Source organism: Xenopus laevis, chromosome 1S (assembly GCF_017654675.1).
Source record: "Xenopus laevis strain J_2021 chromosome 1S, Xenopus_laevis_v10.1, whole genome shotgun sequence".
Classification (NCBI taxonomy): domain Eukaryota; kingdom Metazoa; phylum Chordata; class Amphibia; order Anura; family Pipidae; genus Xenopus; species Xenopus laevis.
In genome coordinates, this window is record NC_054372.1 from 124260050 (window position 1) to 124287440 (window position 27391).

Sequence of the window (27391 nt, forward strand, 5' to 3'; positions counted from 1 at the left end):
GCATTTAGCTCTATAGGAAAATCTAGAGATTACAATTATACAATGGGGTTCCTGCCTAACACTGACCTTCCCACTGCTGTAGACCATAATCCCTGTTTCAGACCACCTGTGGCATCCCTAGTGTCCCTTGTTCCTGGGGGCCTGCTGGTCATGAGGGGGCACCATATTAGTGTGTGTGGATGCACAGATATGTTTACTGAAATATCTGTCTAATAAATTTACAAACAATTTACCTTAACCTTGCTGGTGGGGTAATTCAATTGTTATAGAAACCTTGATAAGAGGCAGTCTCATGACTCATGATGAAAATTAGAATTTCAAGTTCACTTTCCTAACGTAAGATAAAGCAAGGCTGCTGGTACAGATTTCAAAATGCTCTTGAGATTATTCTATTAATTATATACTTTTATTTTCAAATGAACTGTTGTAATTACTACATATTTCCATGATCTAATTAGCTAAATACTTTATGGAATAGTTACCTGGAATTACACATTTTTTTTTATAAACCAGTGTTATAGAAGTGTATTTTTTCAAACATATTCTACTCTCGCTATCAAATACTGTGTAGTAAACTTAACACTTTTTTAACATAGTCATAAAATACAAAAGATTAATGAACAAATCATTCCTAGTCTACTAAAGATTGTCTAAAATATTAGAAAAAGTCTAACAAAGATTAGTGATGGGCGGATTTATTCGACAGGCGCAAATTCACGTCAAATTTGCACATTTTGGCGCTGGCGAATAAATTTGCGAATTTGCTGGTTCCGACGCGGGCGTCAAAGGTTTTTCGATGCCGGCAACAGTTCTGCCACCAATTTTAACGCCCATTTGGATGCCAGCAAATTGTCGCCAGCTTCAAAATCGATGTTTCGTGAATTTTTCGCCAGCCTCGCGGGAAATTTGCAAAAATCGTGGCGAAGTGAAACGGGACAAATTTCCCCATCATTTTGCTTGTAAACTCATCATTTTAGCTCAGTAATTATTACTGATGAAATCAGTAAGCACATTTTATAAGGATATAATTTACAGGATATTCATGGATCTTGTGTATTACACTATATATATATATATATATATATATATATATATATATATATATATATATATATATATATATATATATATATATATATATATTTATATAAAATAAATGTATTTGCTGTTATTTCAGTTCCCCCAGTGATCACTTTTATTGACTTGCCAACCCTGGACCATCATTGGTGCATACCTTTCAGTGTGAGGGGCAATCCGAAGCCTACACTGCAGTGGTTCCACGAAGGGAATGTTCTTAGCGAGACGGATTTCATTTGGAGCAAGATTCATGAAACAAGTAACAATACAATTGAGCACCATGGCTGTTTGCAACTGGATAGCCCAACACATTTGAACAATGGATTTTATACATTAAGGGCTGAGAACAAATATGGACGGGATGAAAGATCCATAAGTGCTCTTTTCATGAAAGGTCCAGATGATGGTAAGTGTCATTTTAACTATCATTCCAAACCTGGTTCATTACGCATTGTTCTTTAGGGCAAAATAACTGGTTGATAATGTGGAACATTCTATAAAATTACAAATGATAAGGGGCTATGAGGTTACACTGAAATATAATGGAAATTCAAAATTGGATTAATTCATATTGCCTGGTCCATAATTTTATCTGATGTCAACTGAACACCATTCCATATGGCATATAGAGCATTTTTTCCAGTTTATTAACTGAGTCCACGATTTTTTGAAAATTAATATTTTAATGATTTTGCTGATTTATCAAAGTATGTCCCTTCCTCTCACACTGGCTTTTTTGTTGGAACGAGTTTACAAGGATAAAGCAGTAAAAACATTGTGTTAATTTTAACCATTAAAAGACGTCAAGTAAATCTTCCACATTATTCCTATCGCTAAATAATGCTGCCAAAGAATTGCATACAACTTTAAATTTACACTTGTGTTCGGTTAGGGATGCACCGAATCCCAGATTCAGTTTGGGATTTGGCTGAATCTGAACTATTTTTAGCAAAATTTGGCCAAATCCAAGGGACTGACTAAACATAATCCAAACCCTTCGCTCACATATCAGGTTTTTCAGCTGGAACCTCTGCATTTTCAGCAATGTGGAAGGGTCCAGCTTTGGTTCAGTATTGACCAAATCTGTAACCCTTGATTCGGGGATTCGTCTGAACCCAAAATGCAAAGTTCAGTAGATCCATATTTCGTATCATTTTAGTCAAGTTTGTTTTCTTTATCAAGTTGTATGTCAAATTTTCTGATGTATTGCAAAAGAAAATATTTTTGGATAATATCCAGTGATAGAACAGAAAATAATCTAGTTGCTTTTAATTGTCCCTTGGCTATAAGTCAAACAGATGTGGCTCTTGACCAAACAAGCCTAGTTTTAGTGATTTATGAGCAAATGAAACAGCACATATATTACAGCAAAATAAAATTATGTCACCAGCAGCTTAAAACATTTTATTGTGTAATGGTATGTGTAAATAACCATGACAGTTGGTGGGTTACGGTAATAAAGCCATCAAGTAATTAAACGAATAACATTTGCATCACAGTAGGATTGCTCCGGTAACACAAGGTCAGTGAGGTGAGCCAGGTCACATAAAATGCTTTAAGTGAAAAAAAGTATTAGGTCCACGTTAGGGGGGTGAATGTATAGAACCGTAGGCATTATTAGAAACTATACCCCTTTAAAATAGCTCTTATAAGTGTAGTTGAATGTATTATGTGATGCAGCTCCAACTCAGTTGTAAATTCCACACCAATATTCAGCCTCTGCTTCCATATTCCCTTAAATTTATTTTTGGTTGTGTGCACAAAACTGGTGTTTTTTTTTGTACACTTTTAAAAAAACAGGGTACAGGGACTGTATAAGTAGTATATTATCATATTTACTTAAAGATGTTAAAACAGCAAATTTTGTAGTGCCCATAAAAAATAAAGCCCCAACATTTTTAAAGACCTCTTTTGCCTTGAGTTAGGTGGTTATTTACTCAAACATAGGAGCTAACATCATTGTCAATTTTAGCTAGGCGCTTTTTCTTTTCTTTGTGTGATTGTTTAGGTGATTTTTTTAGGTTATACTGTAAATACTGCAAATTTTGCATTATTGCAAGATGCAATATTAATGTTAGTATATAAGAATCTTCAAACATTTTTATTAACTTATCATTACAGTTAAATAAGCCGTGTCAGGTAATTTTCTTTCCGGTGTTATTTCTAGCACAAGTCATTATTGTTAACTACAGTACTCGTAGTAAATAGTCAATATGTATTTTATCACTACACTCTATGGGAGTACCAGCCATATAAAAAAAAGTGTACGTTGGTAGAGATAGTGACATAACTATATATGCCGGTAAAGACAGAAGGTTGGAATTACAATTTACATAGCTGTTTAAATGGTGCACACTTTTATGTAAGCATAGTTTATATTTTGGTTAATGCTTTATATCTCCTAAGGAGTTCTTAGTAGTTAAATTCATAGAATAATTTGCAGAATACTGTATATTTAGGGAACAGGAAAGCCAATTTACCAAGTAAAAATGTAAATTTATTCATATAATAAATTACAAACAGGCCACTAGATTAAATTGAATTAGATTATTTAGATTGAATTGGAGCTCCCCACCCTAGAAATGTCCCCTTTGCTATTCAATTGCAGCAGGTTTGCCTCGGTGGTATGTCAGTTTAATTTTAAAGAGTAATGTTATCTTGGTTTTCTATAACATTTGACAAGTGACAAGCTCATCCATGAGGCAAACAGACCCCAAGATACAAATATATTTTCAAATTCCCAAGTGTAGTAGCTTACTTGTTATGATAAATTTCTTACACTGAGTTCCAAAATTAGGCATTGTTTACAGGAGTGACAAAAGACATGCAAGTAATTGCACATGGTTTATTTCTTAGTTTAGATACTGTTGTTTTTAAAGGCCTGCATTATATGTACTATTGCACTTATGGCTATTAGTGTGACAGGGTTAATCCAAACTCACACACCCTGGTCTTCAAAGGATTGAGAGCCCGCTGCTCAATAATGGAGGGATTGGCACCCTCCCAGTCAGCGAGAATTCACTGGCACATGTGGCAAATGCAAGAAGGGTAATATGGCTATTACTCATAGTTTGCACCTTTGCCATTGCATAAATATAATTTTCTGTTATAGTAATATCTGACATGAAATGTACATGGAGGGGCCTATTTACTAACATTCGCATTTCTATTTTTTTTCACAAATCTCTAAACATTTCTATAAAACTCTAAAAGACATTATTTAAGTGTAAAAAAAACACAAAAAATCTAATTAAAAAAGGTCTATTGGACTTTTTTATTTTTTTATTTTGTTTTTGTTTGTAATTGTCGGGAAAACTCATTTTTAGTGGTTTCTAGAGATATTCCTATTTGAGGTTCTTTTTGGATCGTTCAGTACTTTTCTCATGTATACTTTTTATACTCGATCGAATCTTTTATTAATTTTCATTGAATTTGTGGATTTAGAGAAACAGAGTTTATCGTTTTATCAAAAATCTATAATACTACTAAAAAACAGCCTTTAATAAATGGGCCTCTGAAAGTAGATGATATATTGGGTCTTGTTTTTTTTTAAATTTAATATACAAATTCAGTTATATTTTTATTAATTCAAAGAGGAATTTCTACAGTTGTTTTTTAGTGACATACAAATAATCACAAGTGTAAACCAAGCTGTATATGAGGCAGATTTAATGATGCCTATGAAACAGACATTAAGGGGGACACTTACTAAGGGTCGAAGCAATTTTTGGATACTTTGACCGTCGAATAGGCCAAATTCGACTTTGACTTCAAAGTGAAAAACTTCGACTTCGAAAATCGAAGGAGTCTCTTTAAAAAAGTTTGACTTCGACACTTCGCCATCTTAAACCTGCCGAATTGCTGTTTAGCCTATGGGGGACCTCCTATAACCTATCTTGAGTGTTTGGGCAAATTTTGAGAAATTGAAGGATTTTTTGTAAAATTGTATGATCGTTCAATTAGAAGGATTTCATTGTACAATCATACGATTTTAAAACTCGAAAAAAACTCCAAATCCACACGTGTTTTTTCTGCTCATTTAATAATAAACTTTCCCAAAAATTTTGCAGGAAAAAATCTGAAAAAAATAGTGAAAAATACTAATTTTACAAATTTTTCGGAATTTCCACCCGATTTTTGCCCGAAAACCCAGAAAATGTCAGATTATTGCATGAAACCCAGTGCAGATCAAAAAATCTTTGTGACTTCTCCCATTGACTTATATGCAACCTCGACGGGTCTGAGATGCTGGCTTTTCACATTCTGACTTTTTCCATCCTCGGGGTATAATAAATCCCGACAAATTTGAGGGTTTTTTGTTTCACCACAAATATCGGATTTTTTGGGTTTTTGTCATTTGGAGTTTAAGGTGGACATACACTTAGAGATCCACTAGTTTGGCAATGTAGCCAAACAAGCGGATCTCTCCCCGATATGCCCATCTTGATGTGGGCAATATCGGGCTGATCCGATAGTGGGCCCTAGGGCCCATGATCAGATCCTAACGATGGCTAACGGGCGGTCAGATCACGGGACCACATCAATGAACACATGCGGCCGCCATCCGACGGGATTTTTAGTCCCGTCCGATCGACATCTGGCCGACATTCGGCCAGATATGGATCAGGGAAGCCCGTTGGAGGGTCCCATACACGGGCCAAAAAGCTGCTGACTCGGGTTGTCGGCAGCTTTTATCGGCCCATGTATGGCCACCATTAGTAAATTACACCCAAAGACAATAACAGCTGTCAGAAAGGTCATCCTTGCTAGAAGACCTTCAGCAAGTACAAAGCTAAACTGGCCTAGAGGGTAGAGGATTATCATTAATGACTAAAATCTTGGTTGGCTAAAAGAATATTAAGAGGGGTCTCTCAATACCTGCTGTTCCAATCTTCTGGTTGGCCTGAACAAACACTGCAAAGGTGACAACCTGTAGGACCCCTTGTATGGTATCTATTAATTTGGCCCTCAACCAATCAAAGCTTACAAATTATTTTAGTGCTTGTTCAGAAGGTTGTTATATAAATATATATTACACTACATATGAATAAATGTATACTTAATAATAATACAGCACAATAAAACAGCACAACTGCAGAGCAGGGAATAGCCTAGGGCCAGAGAGATACTTTGTCTTTACTAGAAATTACATTTACAAATAACTTGAACATTTAAAATAATGTGTTTTGGAAAAGTGTTTAGAATTAATTTTGATCTCCTAGTGACCTTTCCCAATGCCTACATCTCCAAATTGTTAAAAAAAGCCATTGCCTGTGGGGAGGTTTAGTCATGGCATGGTTTGGACAATAATACAAAGCATCTTTTAGGGCAATTGATTCAATTTATTTTCATTATGAATAATGAAACATTAATTTTGGTACCTATGTGATACAGTATGTGACTGAAAACTTACTTGAAGAAAATCCTTTGGGTTTTGCATTAAGCATCTTCCAGTGGTTTTATTTAAAGGGTTCAAAAGTTCTTATATGTAGTTTGTACATCCATTTAAGACTACAAATTACAAAACCATAGCTTCTTTTGATACTTTATTAAACCATAAAGTAGCACATATTAAACTAGATGATACTTTAGTGGTTATACTTACATTATTTTTCTTTTTTGTTTTAATGTTTTAGGTAATCCGATTACTGACCCCGGATTTTATGGTATATAATACATTTTCTCTTCTTGTGTTGGGTGGGTGACTGGTAAGGGACAGAAGAGGGACAGAAAACAGAATCACATTGATTTGTATTAGTGGTAACAAATGGCCTTACTTCAGTATCTTGGCAACATCAAGTCTCTAAAGGAGAGGTACGTCTCTATAACCCCCTGTAACTTAAAGCAGATTTGGAGGGGATTCTGAAAAAACACTTTTTAGTCACAGGTGAATTATTTATGCCTGTCAACTGAATCGAGGCAGTTAAACAATATTAAAATAATAATGTTAGCATTTAACATATTTCCTGCTTATGTATTGAGCAGTTATTATTAACATGTATTTTTAGAGCGCCAACATATTTTGCAGTTATGTATATTTATATATTTATTTTTCCCTGTTTGGCAGTCAAGTAGGAACGTTTTGCCACAAAAGAAATTATTGCTGCTTTAACATTGTCCTCCTTCAGTCATTTCCTGCTGTAACTGGCTGTCTTTATTGATATGCAACCAACAAAAAACAGTAGAGAAAATTATTCCTTACAAGATAAAAAAAAATATTCAAAATATTAGTACTCTGAGGGGGTGGGTAACTGGGAAGAGTACTCTTGGCAGTTGTTTTCTGCAAAAGAAGTAGTTGAGAGATGATAATATCAAAAACTGACAGAAAGGGAGCCTGGAAAGCTTGTTAGATAAACTTTATATTATTGCATGGCCTTACTACTAATTAAAGTTTTAATTCAAAGAAATTACTCACTTAAAAATAAATCAGTGGTGTTGGACAAATTTGCACTTGAGCCCCAGTGTGATTCATTAATGCTGAGAAACCCCAGTGCAGTTACCCATAACAACCAATTAGCAATTTATTGATCACAGTGTTGCAGGTACAATTCTGAAAGTAAATAACGTTACTTGTTGTTATGGGCTAAACATTCTGTGTAAATTTGAAGCTACTTGTTTTCCATTATTCTGAGATGGGATGGGGTGACCCAATGAACAATGAGTTGGTACAATCAAAGATTGATAATAAATAGGAGTATGGGTTTCTTCACCTCTCCTTAACTATTCAGGCCATAAAAATAAAGTTAATTTATGGATTATTGGATATTTTATTTACTCTTCTCGAGTAATACACCTACAAATAATATGATTAACTGGCAGTATAACATTCCATCTCATCTCTAACATGTTAATTAAATAAACACATGTGTAGATTAACAACAAAAGCATAGCTTTCTTCCAAAAGCAACATCATCATTCCCAAACAAAAATACTTAAAAAAAATAAAGCCAAATAATTTATTCAAAAACTTGTACAACTTGTACAAACCACAACAGTAGATGAACCTTAGAAGAGCCATTATTGCATCAGTACACTGAATCAGGAACAGTGCACAGGATAAAATGCACTACATATTTTCTATGATCATCTTCTTTTCAATAAGCGGAGCAAGAATCCTAAATTTTATTTGTAACATCTGAAACGGTAGCTTTTTTTTATCTACTTAGGAGGACAAATGTTTTTAAATGCAAATTTCTAGATCATTTTATCACTGGTTATTGTTCAAGAATCCTTATTTGAATTTTTAAAGTCTGAAACTCTAATTTTTCTATCGACTTAGGAAATAATTTTACTGCAGAGGTTTTTTAAAGGTAGATGTTTACGACTACCACTGGTTGCTGATGAATTTCTTAAGTATAGCAGTTTTGTAACAGTAGGCAGGTACTATCAACCCAAAAGTTTAACATTTGTATGATGAAACTAAAAGACCTCTGTACAGTCAATAGGCCACAGTTATCATAGCTATCTAACCATGTTTGTAATTTTCAGTAAAAATAATCGTCAAAATATTTTTTTCTTCTAGACTGAAAACTAGATAGTCATGGATTTTGTGGTTAAGTACCGTATATAAACAATGTCTGGTTCATATTATAGATTGGGCCAGATTCAATTCCATGAGAAAATGTTATTTTTTATCACATGAAAACTTATGGGTGAGATTCAATTTGACTCAGTTCCAGTTTTTCCCATTGAGTTTTCATGGGATTAAAAAGTGAGATAAGTGAGATTAGGGGGCACATTTACTAAGGGTCGAAGTGAATTTTCAAACTTAAAAACTTTGAATTTCAAACTAATTTCTGGGTACTTCTACCATAGGCCTAAATTCGACTTCGATTCAAAGTAAAAAAAGGTCGAAGTACTGTCTCTTTTAAAAAGTTCGACTTCGACACTTCGCCACCTTAAACCTGCCGAATTGCTATGTTAGGACCTCATAGAACCTATAGCCAATATTTGGCTAAGTTTTTAGAAGTCTAAGTCAAATCGTTCGATCGATCTATTAAATCGTTCAAATCGTTTGATCCGGAGGATTTCATCGTACGATCGAACGATTTGACTTCGACCGAATATGGCCAAACTTGATTAAAAAAACCTTTGACTTTGAATATCGAAGTAATGCAAATCAAGTTTTTTGCACTTTGAAATTCGACCCTTGATAAATCTGCCCCTAAGTGATTTAAATGCATCTGGCTCTATGAAAAAATCTGGAATTAAATTAGGAGATACACTATTCTCATCAAACTGAATCTGGTCCATTGTATTTCTTAGTACTAATTTTAATAAATTAATTATTGTTCACAGTAATGTTTCAGATTTTAATAATAAAAATGTTTAAAATTTGAACAAAAAGTTTAATTGGTAAATTTTGCCTATTTACCAGATATCTTTGTGGCATTGGATGGAAAATTCAGAGAAGTTAAATATAGTGTTCTAGTTTTGCCCATTTCTGTTTAGTTAATATAATAATTATGTAAAAATATTGTATGATATGTTAGATCAGCTGGTGTAGACTACAAGGCTGATATTATGCCGTGTATTAATAAGATACGTTTTGAACAATGAGTTCTTATATTGGTTCTGGAAACAGTGTCAATATCAATATTAAGAATTAACAGGAAAAACAAAAACATTCCTCTTGAATAATTATTTGTACAATTAGTTACAATGAATCCAACAAGATTTCACTCATCCCAGGAACTGTTATCAGTGTCAGTATCAATATTACAAATTGAAAGGAGAACTAGATTGAATCAAGTCAACCAGTTGATTCAATTAAAGACAATTCTTGACTATAATGAATGTCTGAGATTTAAAATAGTATGCAGCCCCTATAATGAAAAATGTACAATTTATAGAGAAGAATTTAAACAAGTGAATGGAGTCCTGGGTTTGTCTTGTAAGATGTTGGAGCTATAAAATGATCTGCAGTATTAATAAAATGCTTTATACAGCTGAACTTATTGTAAACATCTCAACATTTCAATATTTATTCAAAATATAGGAATTTGCATCTGTTTCAACATGAAATGAGTTTAGACTAGTAAGTGTATAAGGTAAAATGTAATACTATATGAACATCATTTTTAAAAATGTAACTATCTTATTTTTTAAGATTATGAAACCACTTCAAATGATATTGGGGGAACTAGTACAGATATTGGAACCGGAGTCACTTCCACAGATGTTTCCAATGGAGGAAATGAAGATAGTATCACTGTAAGTAAATCCTAAACGTTTTAACCCTGTCTAACTTATGCAGTAATATGTTACATATTTGCTTCAGTGGAATAAACTTGTGCAGCCAACATTTGTACCTGCTTTCTGACTATTGTACACTGATAAAATTCTAATAGATAATTGGGTGCATTGGGTTACGCCACTATGGTAAATCTGCATCATAATATATAATAAACCTGATTTGCCTTTTTTTAAAGCTGGGTTATTTTGAATAGAATCTTCAGTGCAATATACAAAATGTAACCAACTTTAGCATCAGAATGTTTTTCATATAGTGACAGGCATAATAAATATTGCTTTGTGCTGGCAGTTGGTACTGTTATCTCTGAACATACTATGGCTACAGGTCGGTTCGAATGCCCTACATCTGAAAACTGGTTGCACATGGACACACAAAGTGGAAATTTTATCAAAATTTGAAATTTCGAGGATTTTTTAATTAAACAAATCAAAAACGTGACAAACTCAGATCTGCACTTGATTGCATAAAAATAACTTCAATGCAGCAAAATCACATTCTGCCCTTTTTGAATTTGCCTTTAACGTAATGTAAAAAACTTGAATTGCCAGCCTTGAGATGACACATTTTTCTAATGAATTAATTAATTGTTTGTGCTAAATTACTCTTTAAAATTTCAGTTGAAAACTTGAATTCGAATTTGGGATTCTGCCACAAAAAAAAAAAACAAATTGTGGGGGAAAATAACAAAAACTCAGATGTTGAAAAATCTGCCCCAGATTATTACACAAGGTGCACCAACTAGACTGGATTGATCTTAAATGAACTGTTCAGTGTAAAAATAAAAACTAGCTAAATAGATAGCTAGGCTATGCAAAATAATATCAATATAGTTAGTTAGCAAAAAATTTAATCTGTTAAATCTGGAGTAACTGGGTGTCTTTTATTGGATACTAGTCAGTAACTAATCAGTGACTTGGGGGAACACAAGGGTCATAACTGTTTGATTTGAATCTGTCCTGCATGCTAAGGATCACTTGCAAACTCACTGAACTTTTATGTCCCATGTGGCCCCCCTTAGAGGCAATAACTAACTAAGATCTGCAAAGCAGGAAGATGGGTTCTGGATATTATGTTAGACATACAGTAATTCCAGCCTTTATAGATTATAGATAATTATATTAGAAACATTTTTATTTTGCACAGACTTTATTTTTATACTGAACTGTTCCTTTAAAAGCTTTCAGCAGCCAAATAGATACCGGTGCTTCCTTGTTTATTTATGGACATGAGCACGATAATGCATAAATAAGCACACACATCACAATTTAAAATTCCTCATTAGACAGTTACAACATTTCAGTTAATTGGTGCAGATCCTATGGTTTTCTTGCACTGGGGCAAAGTATAATATTCTCGAAGGGTCATTTATAAACTCAGATGCAAGTGCAATCATGCTAAAATCAACTCAGATGTTGCGCTTATTGATATGATTATTACATCATTGGTTTAGGGCACTAACAAACATTATCATTGTGCACTCATTGACACTGGTGGAACACTGGAGCTGCAGTCACCCTGAATGTGGTGGTAATTACAGGGTTCCCATAGCGGATTGTGTCAGGCCCGGATTTGTCGAGAGGCCACCAAGGCCTGGGGTGGCTGGATTTTAGGGTGCGGCATGCTGCCCAACCACACCCACATTGGTTCAGAAACACTGGGGATGAGCAAGAGATACAATAGATTTTTAAATCTCCCATGTACCAATCCCCATTGCTCCAGTCCCAATGAATCCTAATGATGAAAATTTTCGCGAAGAAAAGGGAGGGACGGGGGTGACGAACGACTGCAGGCCTAGGGGTGCCCGTTGTGTAAATCCGGCCCTGGATTTTGCTAACAGATTTATAATAATATAATAATAAATAACAGATTTATGGCAAAAGAATCATGTGTTAATGTTATGGGAAACATCACCAATTATATTTATCTCCAGTGTTAGTAAACATGCCCCTTAGTGTTCTGACACCATAAGAAATCCTGGCAACTTGCTCTTCCTGCATAATGTTTACCCACTGTTAAAAAAATAATAATCATAATCAGATGTATACAGTATTGTGGGTTACATGGTGTCTCAGTAGTTAGCATTGTTGCCTTGCATTGCTGGTGTTCTGAGTTTGATTTTGAAAGAAAGTGCAGCATCTATAAAGCAATTGTAACGTTTGGTATCCCACAACCCAGAGTAAACCCCAATGTCCCGGGCTCGGCTCACGCTTCAGCCTATAACCGCCGCCTTTCACGTCGGGTGGAGCCCTCCGCTACTCGGATGCCGCCAGGACTTAATAGTGAGGAGACTGAGGGAAGAACTCTGGGCGAGCAAGGGAACTAAACGTAGAGTTAACAAAGTCCAGGAACGGGCCGAGTCAAAACCAATCGGAATGCGGTACAAAATCGGTAAACAGCAGAGTGGTCGAGGTCACAGGCCGGGTCAGCAACTAACAGGGTCGAAGTACAGAAACGGAATCCAAAGAGTAGTCGGGAACAAGCCAAAGGGTCAGGGCAGGCGGAAGTCAAACAGTAATCAGGAATAGCCAAAGGTCACAACAAGAAACACAGAATAATCACACCCAGGAACGATAAACAGAACCTACGTTGGGCAAGGCAAAAAGGACTGCTGGCCATTTAAAGATTTGAATTTGGCGCCACAGGACGCTGGCGAATCAGCGCCAGCGCCTGCGCCTTTAATTACTGCGCATGCGCGCCGCGCGCTCCATAGGAGCCGGCGCCTGAGGCCTAGCCGCATCGGCGGCGGCGGAGAGGAACGGGCGTCCCCGTCGAGGGGGCGACAGGCGTCCCTGTCGTCCCCTCGGTAAGTTTATAACATTACCCCCCCCTCCAGAGGGGGCCACTGGACCCTTAGGTTTGTTGGGAAATTTAGAATGAAATTGTCTCACCAACCTATCCGCCTTAACATCAGAGGCGAAAACCCAGGATCTCTCCTCAGGACCATAGCCCTTCCAATGAACCAGATATTGGAGTTTGCCCCTAGAGATACGAGAGTCAATCAACCTGTGAACCAAAAATTCGGATTGACCCTCAACAGAAATAGGAGGGGGAGGAGAATTCTGACGTACCACTCTAGCAGGTCTCAACAGAGATACATGGAAGGAATTAAAAATCTTGAGTTCGGGGGGAAGATTTAACCTGACAGTACATGGGTTGATAACATCAGATATAGAGAACGGACCAATAAACTTGGGACCCAGTTTGGCTGAAGGGACTTTCAAAGAAATGTTTTTGGAGGACAGCCAAACCTTGTCACCAACCTGATACACAGGAGAATCCCTCCGATGTTTGTCTGAAGCCCTCTTCTGAGCAGCTACTGCAGAAGATAAGGACTTCTGAACCTCCTGCCAAGTCTTGGAAAAATCCTCCACAAAGGAATTAACAGCAGGAAGATCACAAGAACCTGAAAATGAAAAAACTCTGGGATGAAGACCAAACACTGTGAAAAAAGGAGATTTGCCAGTGGAGGAATGAATGGCATTGTTATAGGCAAATTCAGCCCACGGAAGAAAATTAACCCAAAGTGCCTGATTGCAGGACACATAACATCTAAGATATTGTTCCAGAGTCTGATTTGTCCTCTCAGTCTGACCATTGGTCTGGGGATGATATGCGGAAGAGAAAGACAGATCAGTACCCATTAATGAACAAAAAGCCCGCCAGAATTTGGACACGAATTGAACCCCCCTATCCGACACAATATTGAGAGGAGCCCCGTGAAACTTAAATATATGGACAATGAAAAGTTCAGCTAGAGTCTTGGCAGAGGGAAGGGCAGAAAGAGGAATAAAATGAGACATTTTACTAAAACGGTCCACCACTACCCAGATAACAGTATGCCCCTTCGATGGAGGTAATTCTACAATGAAATCCATGGATATATGAGTCCAAGGTCTCTCAGGAATAGGAAGTGACTGCAGCAACCCTTGAGGTAAAGATCTAGATGGCTTAGATCGTTGGCAGACTGGGCATGACTCAATATATTTGGCAACGTCTTGTCTTAAAGTCGGCCACCAGAGAGTACGAGACAACAAATCGCAAGTCTTCGCACAACCCGGATGACCAGCCACTTTAGAATCATGAGTCTCGTGAAAGACTGCTTCACGTAAATCGCTAGGAACAAACAACTTGCCCACAGGAATATCAGGAGGGGAATCTACCTGGGCATTCGACAAGGAGGTAGAGAGATCCGGACTCAAGGCTGCCACAATCACCTCCTTAGGAACAATAGAAACTGGTTCCAAATCCTCCCTAGGCTTGGAGACAAAACTTCTAGAAAGGGCATCTGCTTTCAAATTCCTTTCTGCAGGTCTGTAGGTGATGAGAAAATTAAAACGTGAGAAAAACAATGACCACCTGGCTTGACGAGGGTTTAACCGTTTAGCAGATTCAATGTACAACAAATTTTTATGATCTGTGAACACAGAAACTGTATGCTTGGCACCCTCAAGGAGATGTCTCCATTCCTCAAATGCCAATTTAATAATAATAATTCCCTATTGCCAATATCGTAATTGACCTCAGCAGAGGAGAATTTTTTTGAGAAAAAGGCACATGGGTGAATTTTACCAGAGACAGGATGTCGTTGAGATAATACTGCTCCGGCACCGATCTCAGACGCATCCACCTCAACAATAAAAGGCAAAGATGAGTCTGGATGCCGGAGAACTGGAGCAGAAATGAAGGCCTCTTTTAAGAGGCTAAAGGCCTCAACAGCCTCAGCAGACCAAATACTAGGGTCAACCCCTTTCTTAGTTAAAGCAGTAATTGGGGCCACCAATTTGGAAAAATTCAGAATAAATTGCCTATAGTAATTAGCGAACCCTAAAAATCTCTGGATCGCTTTCAAAGAAAGGGGTTGTGCCCACTGCTGAATTGCTTGGACTTTAGTGGGCTCCATCTCAAGACCAGTTTGGGAAATAATATATCCAAGGAAGGGTACAGCAGAGACTTCGAAGAGACATTTCTCAAGCTTAGCATACAGATGATTCTGCCTTAACCTGGATAGAACCTCCCGAACATGAGCACGATGGGAAAACAAATTTGAAGAAAAAATTAGAATGTCGTCTAAGTAGACAACGACAAACCGACCCAAAAGATCACGGAAGATATCGTTAACCAGTTCTTGAAAAACAGCGGGGGCGTTACACAGACCAAATGGCATTACCAAGTATTCATAATGCCCATCTCTGGTATTAAAAGCGGTCTTCCACTCATCCCCCTCCTTTATCCTGATTAGATTATAGGCACCCCTTAAATCCAATTTGGAAAAAATAACAGCCCCCTTCACTCTATCAAAGAGTTCAGAGATTAAAGGGAGGGGGTAACGATTCTTGACCGTGATCTTATTTAACCCTCTATAATCGATACAGGGTCTAAGAGTCCCATCCTTCTTTTTGACAAAAAAAAACCCAGCCCCCGCAGGGGAAGAAGAAGGTCTAATGAACCCCCGCTCCAAATTCTCTTTAATATATTCCTCCATGGCTAAAGACTCGGGGAGGGAAAGAGGATATGTCCTTCCCTTGGGAGGAGAAGACCCAGACAATAATTCAATAGCACAGTCATAGGGTCTATGGGGGGGTAAGGATTCAGCTGCTTTTTTACAGAAAACATCAGAAAAAGCGGCATAACAAGGAGGAAGACTCTTTAAAGAAGTAGCGGCCAGGGTCTGGACAGGCTTAACACAAGAATACATACATGCAGAACTCCATTTTAAAATTTTACCAGAGGGCCAATCAACCTGGGGATTATGAGCTTGTAACCAGGGAAGACCTAAAATGACTGGAGTCTGTGGGCACTCAGTAATGAAAAATGAAAGAGATTCAAAATGATCAGAAATGGACATGTGAATAACCTTAGATCGAGTAGATACTAGTCCGGAACCCAAAGATCTACCATCAATGGCGGATAGTCTGAAAGATGGAACCTGTGGTTCCCAAGGAATACCATGTTTTTGAATAAACCCAAAATCCAAAAAATTACCCGCTGCCCCAGAATCCAAAAAAGCAGAGCTCTGCACACAACCACTGTCCCAACTCAAAAGAACCGGAATTAAAATTTGAGAAGATTGGGGAGTAGAAACGACATCACCCAAGCAAGACTCCCCAGACCTGCTTAGGTTCTGTCGTTTCCCGGCCTTTTGGGACAGGTGTTGCGAAAGTGCCCCTTATCCCCACAATACAGACATAACCCATTATTCCTCCTACGAACCCTCTCCTCGGAAGAGAGACGAGTAGAACCAATCTGCATAGGTTCTTCTAAAGATCTAGGAAAGACTTGAGGGGTGTTAAAGACATTTACGGGAGGAGGTGTAACATAGGAAACCTGCTCTTCCTGGAGTCTCTCTCTATGCCTTCGATCAATCTGGATAGCCAGATGCATGAGAGAATCCAGAGAAGACTGTGCGGGAAAATTTACAAGACTATCTTTAATAGTCGGAGCCAAACCAACCCTGAATTGACTCATAAGAGCCGTATCATTCCAGCCCGTCTCTACCGCCCAACGGCGGAATTCAGTACAATAATCCTCTGCCCGCCGTTTGCCTTGTTTAAGGGCACGTATGGCAGCGTCAGCAGAGGCGGCACGATCAGGATCATCGTAAATAATAGCCATGGCTTTAAAGAAAGCCTCTAAGGAGAGACGGGCTGGATCCCTTTGAGACAAACTAAATGCCCAGAGCTGGGCATCACCCTGTAACAGCGTAACTACAAAATTCACCCTAGACTCCTCAGTAGGGAAGGAATAGGGTAAAAAACTGAAATGCAGTTTACAGGCCTCTTGGAAAGTAAAAAACTTACTTCGATCCCCAGCAAACTTCTCGGGGAAAGGAACCTTGGGCTCATGGAAGGTACTACCAGCAAGTGGAGAAGTACTTGCCTGAGGAGTAGTATTACTCGGACCAGGAACAGGCTGTTGCTGCATCATGTCAAGTCTGGAAGAAAGACCGTGAAGACATTGCACAATGTAGTCTTGCTTGTCCTCCTGTTCACCAAGTCTCTGTAGAAGATTTGCCAGAATCGCTTCCGAAGGAGTGGTGGAAGCAGTAGCTTCAGCTGGCTCCATCTTCTTAGTTATTGGCCCAACGTAATGTAACGTTCGGTATCCCACAACCCAGAGTAAACCCCAATGTCCCGGGCTCGGCTCACGCTTCGGCCTATAACCGCCGCCTTTCACGTCGGGTGGAGCCCTCCGCTACTCGGATGCCGCCAGGACTTAATAGTGAGGAGACTGAGGGAAGAACTCTGGGCGAGCAAGGGAACTAAACGTAGAGTTAACAAAGTCCAGGAACGGGCCGAGTCAAAACCAATCGGAATGCGGTACAAAATCGGTAAACAGCAGAGTGGTCGAGGTCACAGGCCGGGTCAGCAACTAACAGGGTCGAAGTACAGAAACGGAATCCAAAGAGTAGTCGGGAACAAGCCAAAGGGTCAGGGCAGGCGGAAGTCAAACAGTAATCAGGAATAGCCAAAGGTCACAACAAGAAACACAGAATAATCACACCCAGGAACGATAAACAGAACCTACGTTGGGCAAGGCAAAAAGGACTGCTGGCCATTTAAAGATTTGAATTTGGCGCCACAGGACGCTGGCGAATCAGCGCCAGCGCCTGCGCCTTTAATTACTGCGCATGCGCGCCGCGCGCTCCATAGGAGCCGGCGCCTGAGGCCTAGCCGCATCGGCGGCGGCGGAGAGGAACGGGCGTCCCCGTCGAGGGGGCGACAGGCGTCCCTGTCGTCCCCTCGGTAAGTTTATAACAGCAATCAGTTATGATTATAAACAAGCCCTGGTGACTTTGATAGTATTGCAATTTGACTCTATAACAATAATAACTCTATATAATAACAAACTGCTCAATGACTGAAGTGTGAACTTGATACAGAAAAAGTACAAGAGAAAAGTAATGAACTTTGCAAAACTTTGGAGACTGATTTGCCAACTTACATGCTAAATTGCACAAGTACGTTTGCCTTTAGCAGCGAATCAGTAATTAGGTTGATAGCAAATAGCAAAGATCTGATTGGATATTATGAGTTTCTGAATTATTAGTACTCATTAGTACTCATTTATTAGTTTATTAGTAATCATTTTTTTGTGTGGACTCTAAAGGCCACAAAGTATTAGTCCCCAGACATAGTACTAAGCTCTGTTGTTTTTTCCGCAGGTTTACGTTGTAGTGGGCATCGCAGCATTAGTTTGTACCGGCCTGGTAATAATGCTGATCATCCTAAAATTTGGAAGACACTCCAAGTTTGGTCTGAAGGGTAAGTTTGGGTTGGCCCACTTTGCTTGCTCTTTGTTTTTCTTTCTCTCTGATTCTTTACAAGGTTACGCTCATTTAAAAATAATAATTCGATTACTTTCACTATACAGAAGCTACATGTTATCAATCTTTGTTTTATCTATATGAATGCATGACTATATGATATATTCTACATTGTATTTTAAACATGTATGGCCTTAACACTCGGGTTTATATAATGCTGTGTAACTGTACAAGACACCCTGAAAACATTTACTCTTCTTCTCTGTTATCCTATTATATGAGGCATGAAATTACATTTTGTTTTAAAAGTTCTGCTTATCATTCATACGTAATTAATTAGATGACATACATGCAAAGTATTAAACATTTTTGGACAAATTCATATGTATATATATATATGTAGTGTGGAGTGAGTAATATTATTATTCACTGAGAATATATGTGTAAAATTATGCTTGAACTTCAGGAGTTTCATAATTTTAGGGTTACTAGCCAACTTGTTACAATCAAGCAGAATAGAGCTGTGTAACTGAATAGCAGAGAACTTTATTTCCATTCTTTCAGTAGGTTATTCTCAGAGCTAAATGTGGAATTTGATAAATGAAATTAGAATAATGTATGTCTGAAATAGTCACTTAACAACTCTCTCAGAGGAAGCCTCAATCTTATTATAATATTGTGTTCTCTTCGTTATGTTATTGTAATTGCACAGTAATGCACATGAAAACAGAGTGGGAGATTTCAGAATGGGCAGTTTATAATTGCGTCTGTGGAGCAGTGCAATGTAATGGAAATCATAACCAGCTTGTTATTGAGTTCAATGACTGCAGAGTTTGCACTTGAACTGACAGAGCAGAAAAAGCAACAAAAATAGAAAATATGATCCTATAGTCAGGCTTTCTATACAGCCCCAGCCCACTATGAAATATGAGCCTAGAGGCAACCTCATTTTCTTTCCTCTCTTTCCTCTGTCATCATTTCATCACTTCTCTATGAACTTATTTGCTTTTTTTCTAACTTTCTTTTCCTATCTGTTTTAAGTATCTCCTGCTATTTGCATACAGTGCATGACATGGTTTATTTTACCCAAGTTTATAAAGACAACATCCAGCCATGTACAGTTTTGTACCTACACATTGCAATATACAGTGCCAAATAAAAGTATTCAGACCCTTGACTGAATAGAAAATCCTACATTTTCCCCACCTTTTAACATGATGTCCAACACCTGTTGGTGAAAAGCAGTCCTATAAGAGGGTGCCACAAAAGTCATTACTCAAAGAGAACCATGGCTCAGTAGCACTGCCTTGCAACAATGGGGTCCTAATTTGATTCAAGGTCAGGAATTTGCCATTGAAAAATCAATGCAACAAAAAAGTTGCCGAGCCTAAAAAAATTTAAAAAAAAACCCATTGACTTTAATGCATTTGGACAGAAAAGTTGCATTGAGAAATAAACACCCATTGACTTGCATTTGGAGCGAAAATAATATTTGTTGCGCTCGTCTAAAAATTGTTGCACAGAACTTTTTGCGCTACAGTGCGTTTCACAAATTTTTTGCCATTTCACTTGTTTTTTCTCAGATTCTGGAATTTTTCAGCAAAACAGGACAATTCACTCTATCACTTAAAAGTGATATTACTAAAAGTGACACACCATAAATCATAAATAAGTAGTGGTAACATTATGCTGTGAGCTGCTTTTAATTGATTGGTACAAATACAGGGAATTGTTAGAAGAGAGCTTGCTTTTCTGCTTAAATCAAAGCTTGGGAGAAATTTCATTTTTCAGCAGGACAATTATCCCAAAGTTTAATTAACACAGAAGTGGTTAAGTAACAAAAGTGCAAGGCCCAAATTCACCATCAAATCATTCTTGTATAAGGGCAATGACACTTGAGGTGTTTTGTCATTGTTGCTGCTACAAAATGCCAGAAAATGCCTTGCCATAGGTGATACTGAAAATTGAAAACTGAAAAAAACTCAAATCAGTTGATCAAAAATGCCTTTGTATGGATTTTTAAATGATTAGGCAATTTTAATGTTCTGCTAGATAGCAGGTCACCTCTGGAAAAAATCCTTTGTATGATTTGATTGAGTGATTATGCAATTTGAGTGTCTTAGCTGAAATTATTCTGAGTATACCCTATGACAAGATATTACAGTAGCAACGTTTTTTCGGGAAAATTCAATGCTCCTTCCGTCCTTCCCAGAAGGTGCAGTTCGGATTTGTGCAAGCCCTGCCGACCTCACCCTACTACTGTTTTCCTGCACAGAGTCAGCTCCTGGTTCTTTACTTGGCCCAGCTGGTAGCCCCCCAGGCCTTCATTTCAAATCTGCCTGCTAAGAAACACCACAATGCTTAGAAAACAACTGTGGAGAAATCGCCCGACAGCGTAGACATTTTACCTATAGTGTACTGTATACATGGCTACATTATGGTGGCAGCTCTTTTTTTTCCTGCTATGACTTACCAACTGTATGTTACTCCTGCAAGAGGGAATGTGATTGGAATACAATAACATTTTTAAATTCTTTCATCTTTAAGGATAATTTTTATTTTGTACATGGCTTAGACAGGCCAGCTTATCACTTATCTTCACGTTAATGAAAGCAAGGCAGAAGAGAAAATCTGAAAAACATGTGAAAAGAACAAGAGTACTTTGTCTAAGGTTTGAATAAATATCATATTCACATCACCAGATGTACAATGAAACATATTGTAAATGAGGAAAGGAGAATGCTACTCGCTGTAGGAGGTATGCAGAGGAAGGTCAAGTGTGACAGAGTAACAGGAGAAATCTTTTGCAAAATGCAGATGGTTTGATGACTGCCACTTTCTTGCAGTGGGAAATAGATGTCCAAGCTGTTGCTTCAACTCAATAGATCATGCAAACTTCTAGTTCTGAGATTGGGGTTATCCAATTTATTATGGAAAATTAAGAACATATTCACCTATTCAGTAACACAAGTTGACAAATTAAATGGTAGTAACAGTAACAATAACAGCCTCAAGAAGGAATGTGTCAAAAAAACTAATTGTGATTTTGCAGTTGAGGAGGGAGCAATCTATCAAGTGTTGAGGCAGAGAAAAAAAAATTGACTAAATATGGGGGGTTTGGGGAGGGGTTCCAGAATGTCAGTTAGTTATGTGTAGGTCAGCCTACAGAAATTGGGGGTTGGGGAGGTTTTGATCAGGGCCCTTTAAAGGCCTTGGTGGGCCCTGGGCAAATAGCCAAATGGTGGGCCCACAGTACTGCGCCATGTAGCAAAAGATTTTTTGAAACCTTGCCCACTTTTTGCCCACATCCCCTAAATATAACACCCATTTTACTACAACACAACGCAGATATGCCAGTATAATTACTATGCAGAAAAAGTAAAACGGATAACAGGCATATTAACCTAGACATGCCAGTATAATACTATAGAAAATGAATAATTAGCATAGTAACCCCAGGAATGCCAGTATCATCATTATCATCATTTATTTATATAGCACCAACAGGTTACGCAGTGCTTTACATTAGTTTATGACGAACAGGGAACAAAGGGTGAACAATTTACAAGAGTTTACAAACTAAAGTTTAGGGTACAATTGAGACATACAGATTCCAGTTACAAATTTGTGAGATATGATACAGCTATGACTGAGTCGAGTAGGCAGCTTATTGGCGCATGTGTGGGGCCATCCGACGGGCTTCCCCCGGTCGATATATCTGCCTGAAAGTCGGGCAGATCTCGATCGGGCAGGTTAAAAATCCCGTCGGATCTATGCGTGTATGCAGTCCTGCGATCTGACTGCCCATCATTAGGACCTAGGGCCCACGATCGGATCAGCCCAATATCGCCCACTTCAATGTGGCATATCGGGGAGAGATCCACTCGTTTGGCGACATCGCAAATCTCTGCGGATCTCTGCGTCTATGGACACCTTAAGTAATGATAGAAGAGAGGTGAAGGTCAACAGAGCGAAGGTTGCGGGAAGAAGTGTATTTTGAGATCAGATATTAGATATAGGGAGGGGCTTCATTGTTGAATGTAAGAGAGAATAGTTTGAATTTGATTGTAAATACTACTAAATACTACAGCAAATAATTACCCCAGATGTGCTAGTACATTTACTACAGAAAATGACTAAGCAGCATATTAACCCTAGCTGTGCCAGTATAATCGCTGTATAAATGACCAATAAGCAATCCATCAATTCCAGACAGCCATTAAGATCATTAAAAATGTCCAATGAGCACTCCATTAACTCCACACATGCCAGTAAGATCACTGAGAAATGGCCAATGAGCACTCCATTAACTCCATAAATGCCCGTAATTTCACCGGATAAAAAGATTACCTTTACTTGCACAAGCAGAATATCAGTAGCAAAGTTTTCTTCTCTCCTTGTGCTCCCATAGCTGTTTGGCATGCTCTGTGTCTGCCTTCATAGTACACTGCAGGAAAATCCAAGATGGAGATGCATTCCACCGTGGAACTCACTGGGAGTGGAGGGGGTAAGGAGCTCAGTGGGAGGCAAATAAATTCGATTTAAAAAAAAACCTCTGGCACAGTGGGCCCTTTCAAATCTGTGGGCCCTGGACAGATGCCCAGTTGGCCCTTTGGTTAAAGCAGCCTGGTCTGGATTGCAAAATTGAAATACCGATGTGGGTACTGTGGGCTCTGTGTAGGTGGAGAATACAAACCCCTGGCAATGTATGCTATGGCTGCATCCAGGCTTCAATATATCTATCCTATAGAATGCCCTACACCAAAACTCAGATGATGGAAACCTTACTGATGAGAATGCTGCTTAGCAGCACAATGCCATTCGTGTTTCTGTCGTTTCAAAAAAGACTGATGTGTAATTTTGGCTATTCCACCAAAATCAAAGATTAGGAGGGGTGTACACTGCTGGTAAAGTTAATATAGGATACAAAAACTGTGCTCCAGTTGCTGGAACAAAGGCAGATTAACACAGATCAGGTGAGATCCTCACTGTTTTTCTGATTAGAAATACAACTCTGATGTTGCTGACTTTCATGCTCCCAGCATATTAGCTTTTAGATCCTCTTTAAATACTGTAGATCATTTGAATTTATGAACATAAACTGTATATAGGAATCTTAAGAAAGACTTGAAATTATACATGTGTGATATGTAATATTTACAGCGCTTTTTTAAAAATAATCAATATTAAGAATATATAATAAACACAAATGTACATTATACAACATGTTATTATTGTATGGTTTAATAGAGAAAACCTTATCTTAGTAATATATTTATTAATACATACAGGTATGCATTACTTTGCAGGAAAATTAGTTTAAGTTGCTATTTAAGGGGAAAAATGGTCTTTGTGGCTAAGGAGAAGCTTATTTAATTAGACATGATTGCTTCTTCCTACTAAAAATATCATCCTGGCTCATGCAATACTGCACTGTTGCATCTCCAGCTTTATAACCACTTAAGCTGCTCCACAATAAACTAAATTGAATTTGTAATACACCCAGGCTCAATTGATGGTTAATGTTTAATTAACGGTACATTTTGAAAATGAGATGCAGTTAACAGCATTTTTTTTTTTGCTTCCCCTGTGATCAATTGTCTGAAACATAACACAGGCAAACACGTGGTACATAAATGGACCTGAAGTATAGCGTATATGCCATGATTTTAAATGCAGCATTAATGCTTCCTGTGTATGAAGGTTTCTGAGTTAAAACCAATTTTTTAACTCAGGAACATTTTGTTAGGTACGATCACACTAACAAAACGAATCTTTCTCTGTCTATGAGAAAAAGAAGTTACAATAACTAACTAATGATCTTTGTCACATGACTCATGATGGTGGTGGGGGGGCAAGAGATCAGTGCCTTGTGACCTTGGGCCTGTTATTTAATCTGCCATGCCTTAGACACCAGAAGTTTAATGAAAATCTCAATGGGGCATGAAAACACAGGGCCTAGACTTTTCTGTTACAGCACTGAATAAATGTAGTAAAATAAAGAAAAATTGCAAAGTATACTCAACACTGAACCACTGCAGAGTAGTGATGGGCGAATTTATTCGGCAGGTGTAAATTTCGCTGTGAATTTGCACGATTCTCCGCCAGTGAAAATTCGCCATTTCGCAAATTTTCCGCTAAACGTCGCAAATTCGCCCATCGCTACTGCAGAGCACTTGTTAACCATCATAAGGAAATAATTTGCCAGGACATAGTCTAAGGATCATTATCATTTTTAGCTTTCACTACAGCAAAGAGTAGAATATGAATTGGATCTTTCTTTGAATTCCTTTCAGGACTGAAGTTGAATGTGTAGTCTAAGTCATAACAGGGAACCCATATGATTTCTAGGAGGGTAACCTGAAAGTCCGGCTTGGATTGGATATTGAGTTTAGTGCTCCAGTGTCAGAGCCACCAGTACAGGAAACTCAAGTATACAAGGTTGGGAGTAATATAGATATAAAAATGCATGTGCACTTAATTATACTTCCCTACATTAAAAATAAATCTGTATTCAAAACTGTTTAATATTGAAGAACTATGGGGTTAAAAACGACTGCATCTGAAAATACCTATGTTCCATGACTTAGTACTGCATAGCCTAATATCCTACAGTGGAATCCATATGGGTGCTAGGAGTCTGTATGTTACTTATAACCTATCCATAGTGGAGTATGAGCTAGCTGAATTGAATTGAAGATCAGCTGTTTGTAATTTTGTAATTGAATCTAGTGGACATAGACAGAAATAGATGTTTCCTCTAAATGTACTTACAAGCAACTTTATCACAGAGTTTTTATTTGCTCAAAAATGCTGCTTCTGCATAAAGGATTCTTGAACATGTTGAAATAGCAATTTTTAATAAAAAACAATTATCTGGCATAAGATACTTACATACATCCTATGCCCACCTTATTCTCTTGTTCTCTAATTGTGATGTAATAGTCATTTAGCTGGTGCAAAGAAATATTTAACCTTTTTACATCTGTTCTTGTCTGTGTACCCTGGGTGGAAATGGTCATTATCCCCCTTACTCTTAAGGGCTAGTCCACACGGGGAGATAGCCACGCGTTTGCGGTCGCGGCGGCAAGGCGCCGCGCCAGTCGCCGCGACCGGCGCAGGCGACAGTTTTGTATGGGCGCCTATGTAAAAACGCCTGTGCTAACCACACGAGGCGATGCGCTTTTCAACAATCGCCTGAAAATGCCTCGCCAGGCTTTTTCAGGCGACTGTTGAAAAGCGCATCGCCTCGTGTGGTTAGCACAGGCGTTTTTACATAGGCGCCCATACAAAACTGTCGCCTGCGCCGGTCGCGGCGACTGGTGCGGCGCTTTGTCGCCGCGACCGCAAACGCGTGGCTATCTCCCCGTGTGGAATAGCCCTAAAAGCCTTCAAGGCAGATGTCCTCTCATTGCACCAGGTATCAGATTTCTTTCCTTATTAAACTCAGAATCAGAATCAATAAACAAAACCAACTTGGTTTATTTGTTCTTAATTATAAATTAAAGCAAAGATGCCTGTCTTGAGGCTCTCCAGCTGTTGTACGACCACAGGATGGCATCCCTGCTAGCAATCACTGGCATATTGAATTGCATGTTATACATAGGAAGCATTGATATATTAATGCCAACAAAAATAAATGTTTGCTATAGTGTAAGAAAACAAAGGGTTACTAAACTTGAAACAGACTTTAGCGAATTAGATCTACAATCAGTAATTAATAATAGCCCCCTTCGTGGAAGAACAATCTGTGTAGTTTCACTTGTAATAAAACAGAGTTAAGCACAGTAATTCTGTTCATTTGGTCAGTCAGATGAGTGGAAGTTATCGGGATGAAAATAAACTTATCACTGACTGATATAAATCCAGTTTGGAACACATGAAAGTAGAGTCAGCCAACATACAGTCGTTACATAGTTAATGTGTGTTTAAAAAGAGACAATAGTTCATCAAGTTTGGCCCCTCCAAATGACCCCCAGCATGCTTTGCTACAAGTCCTTCTGTTGTCCCTGCTGCAGGGCTTATTCTTACAATAATTTCAAATACTAAATGTGCATAGTGTGTTATAGATGGACCTGTTTAAAGCAACCTTTTATTAAATTAATAAATAGAGTTATATTTCTCAAAGGGTGAAGCTAGAGATCACCACAGTCCACTAGCGTGAAATACCGCTTCTCTCCATTCATTTTTAATGCGATTTCTAAAGGCGTATTTATCAAAGGATGAACTTTCACTTTCGCCCTTTGATAAATACACCTTTAAAAATCCCATAGAAATAAACGGAGAGAGGCGGAATTTCACTCTAACTTCACTCTTTGATAAACATACCCCTTAGTCTTCATATTCTGCTTAGTTCAAACCTACAACTAAAAATGTAATTGTTGTAGTCATTGACCCCTGCAACAAAAATAATTTATTGTCTTACAATACTGCTGTCAACTTGGAGTTAATTTTAAGTTAAACTAATGCTTCACCTGGAAAATAGATTGTGGGCATGGTGAGCCATTTTTCAACCATTATGGATGGTGAATCAGTGGACTATGTTATGTACTTTTTGGGAGCTGTGGATGTAGGACACTTACATCTACAGTATGTAAATTATTATTATTATTATTATTAACATGTATTTATATAGAGCCAACATATTGCTTAGCACTGAAAAGTAAATGTGATTATACAACTAAATCACATGAATTATATACATAGAACATATGGAGTAACATACATCACAATCAATACTTGTACAAAAGGTGAGGAAGGCTTTATGCAAAAGAGCATACACTCTAAAGGGAAGG

General features: G+C 38.0%; 1 protein-coding gene across 3 annotated transcripts in view; it reads left to right on the top strand.

Moving 5' to 3' along the window:
* ntrk2.S (neurotrophic receptor tyrosine kinase 2 S homeolog) overlaps positions 1-27391 on the top strand; it is a 134797-nt gene that overhangs the window by 34826 nt on the left and 72580 nt on the right. For 2 of the 3 annotated variants that reach the window (XM_018239972.2, NM_001096798.1), the window contains 4 exon segments: positions 1178-1483; positions 6714-6743; positions 10187-10290; positions 18495-18594. In XM_018239972.2, coding sequence (XP_018095461.1) covers positions 1178-1483; positions 6714-6743; positions 10187-10290; positions 18495-18594 — 540 coding nt within the window. 3 annotated transcript variants of the gene reach the window in all.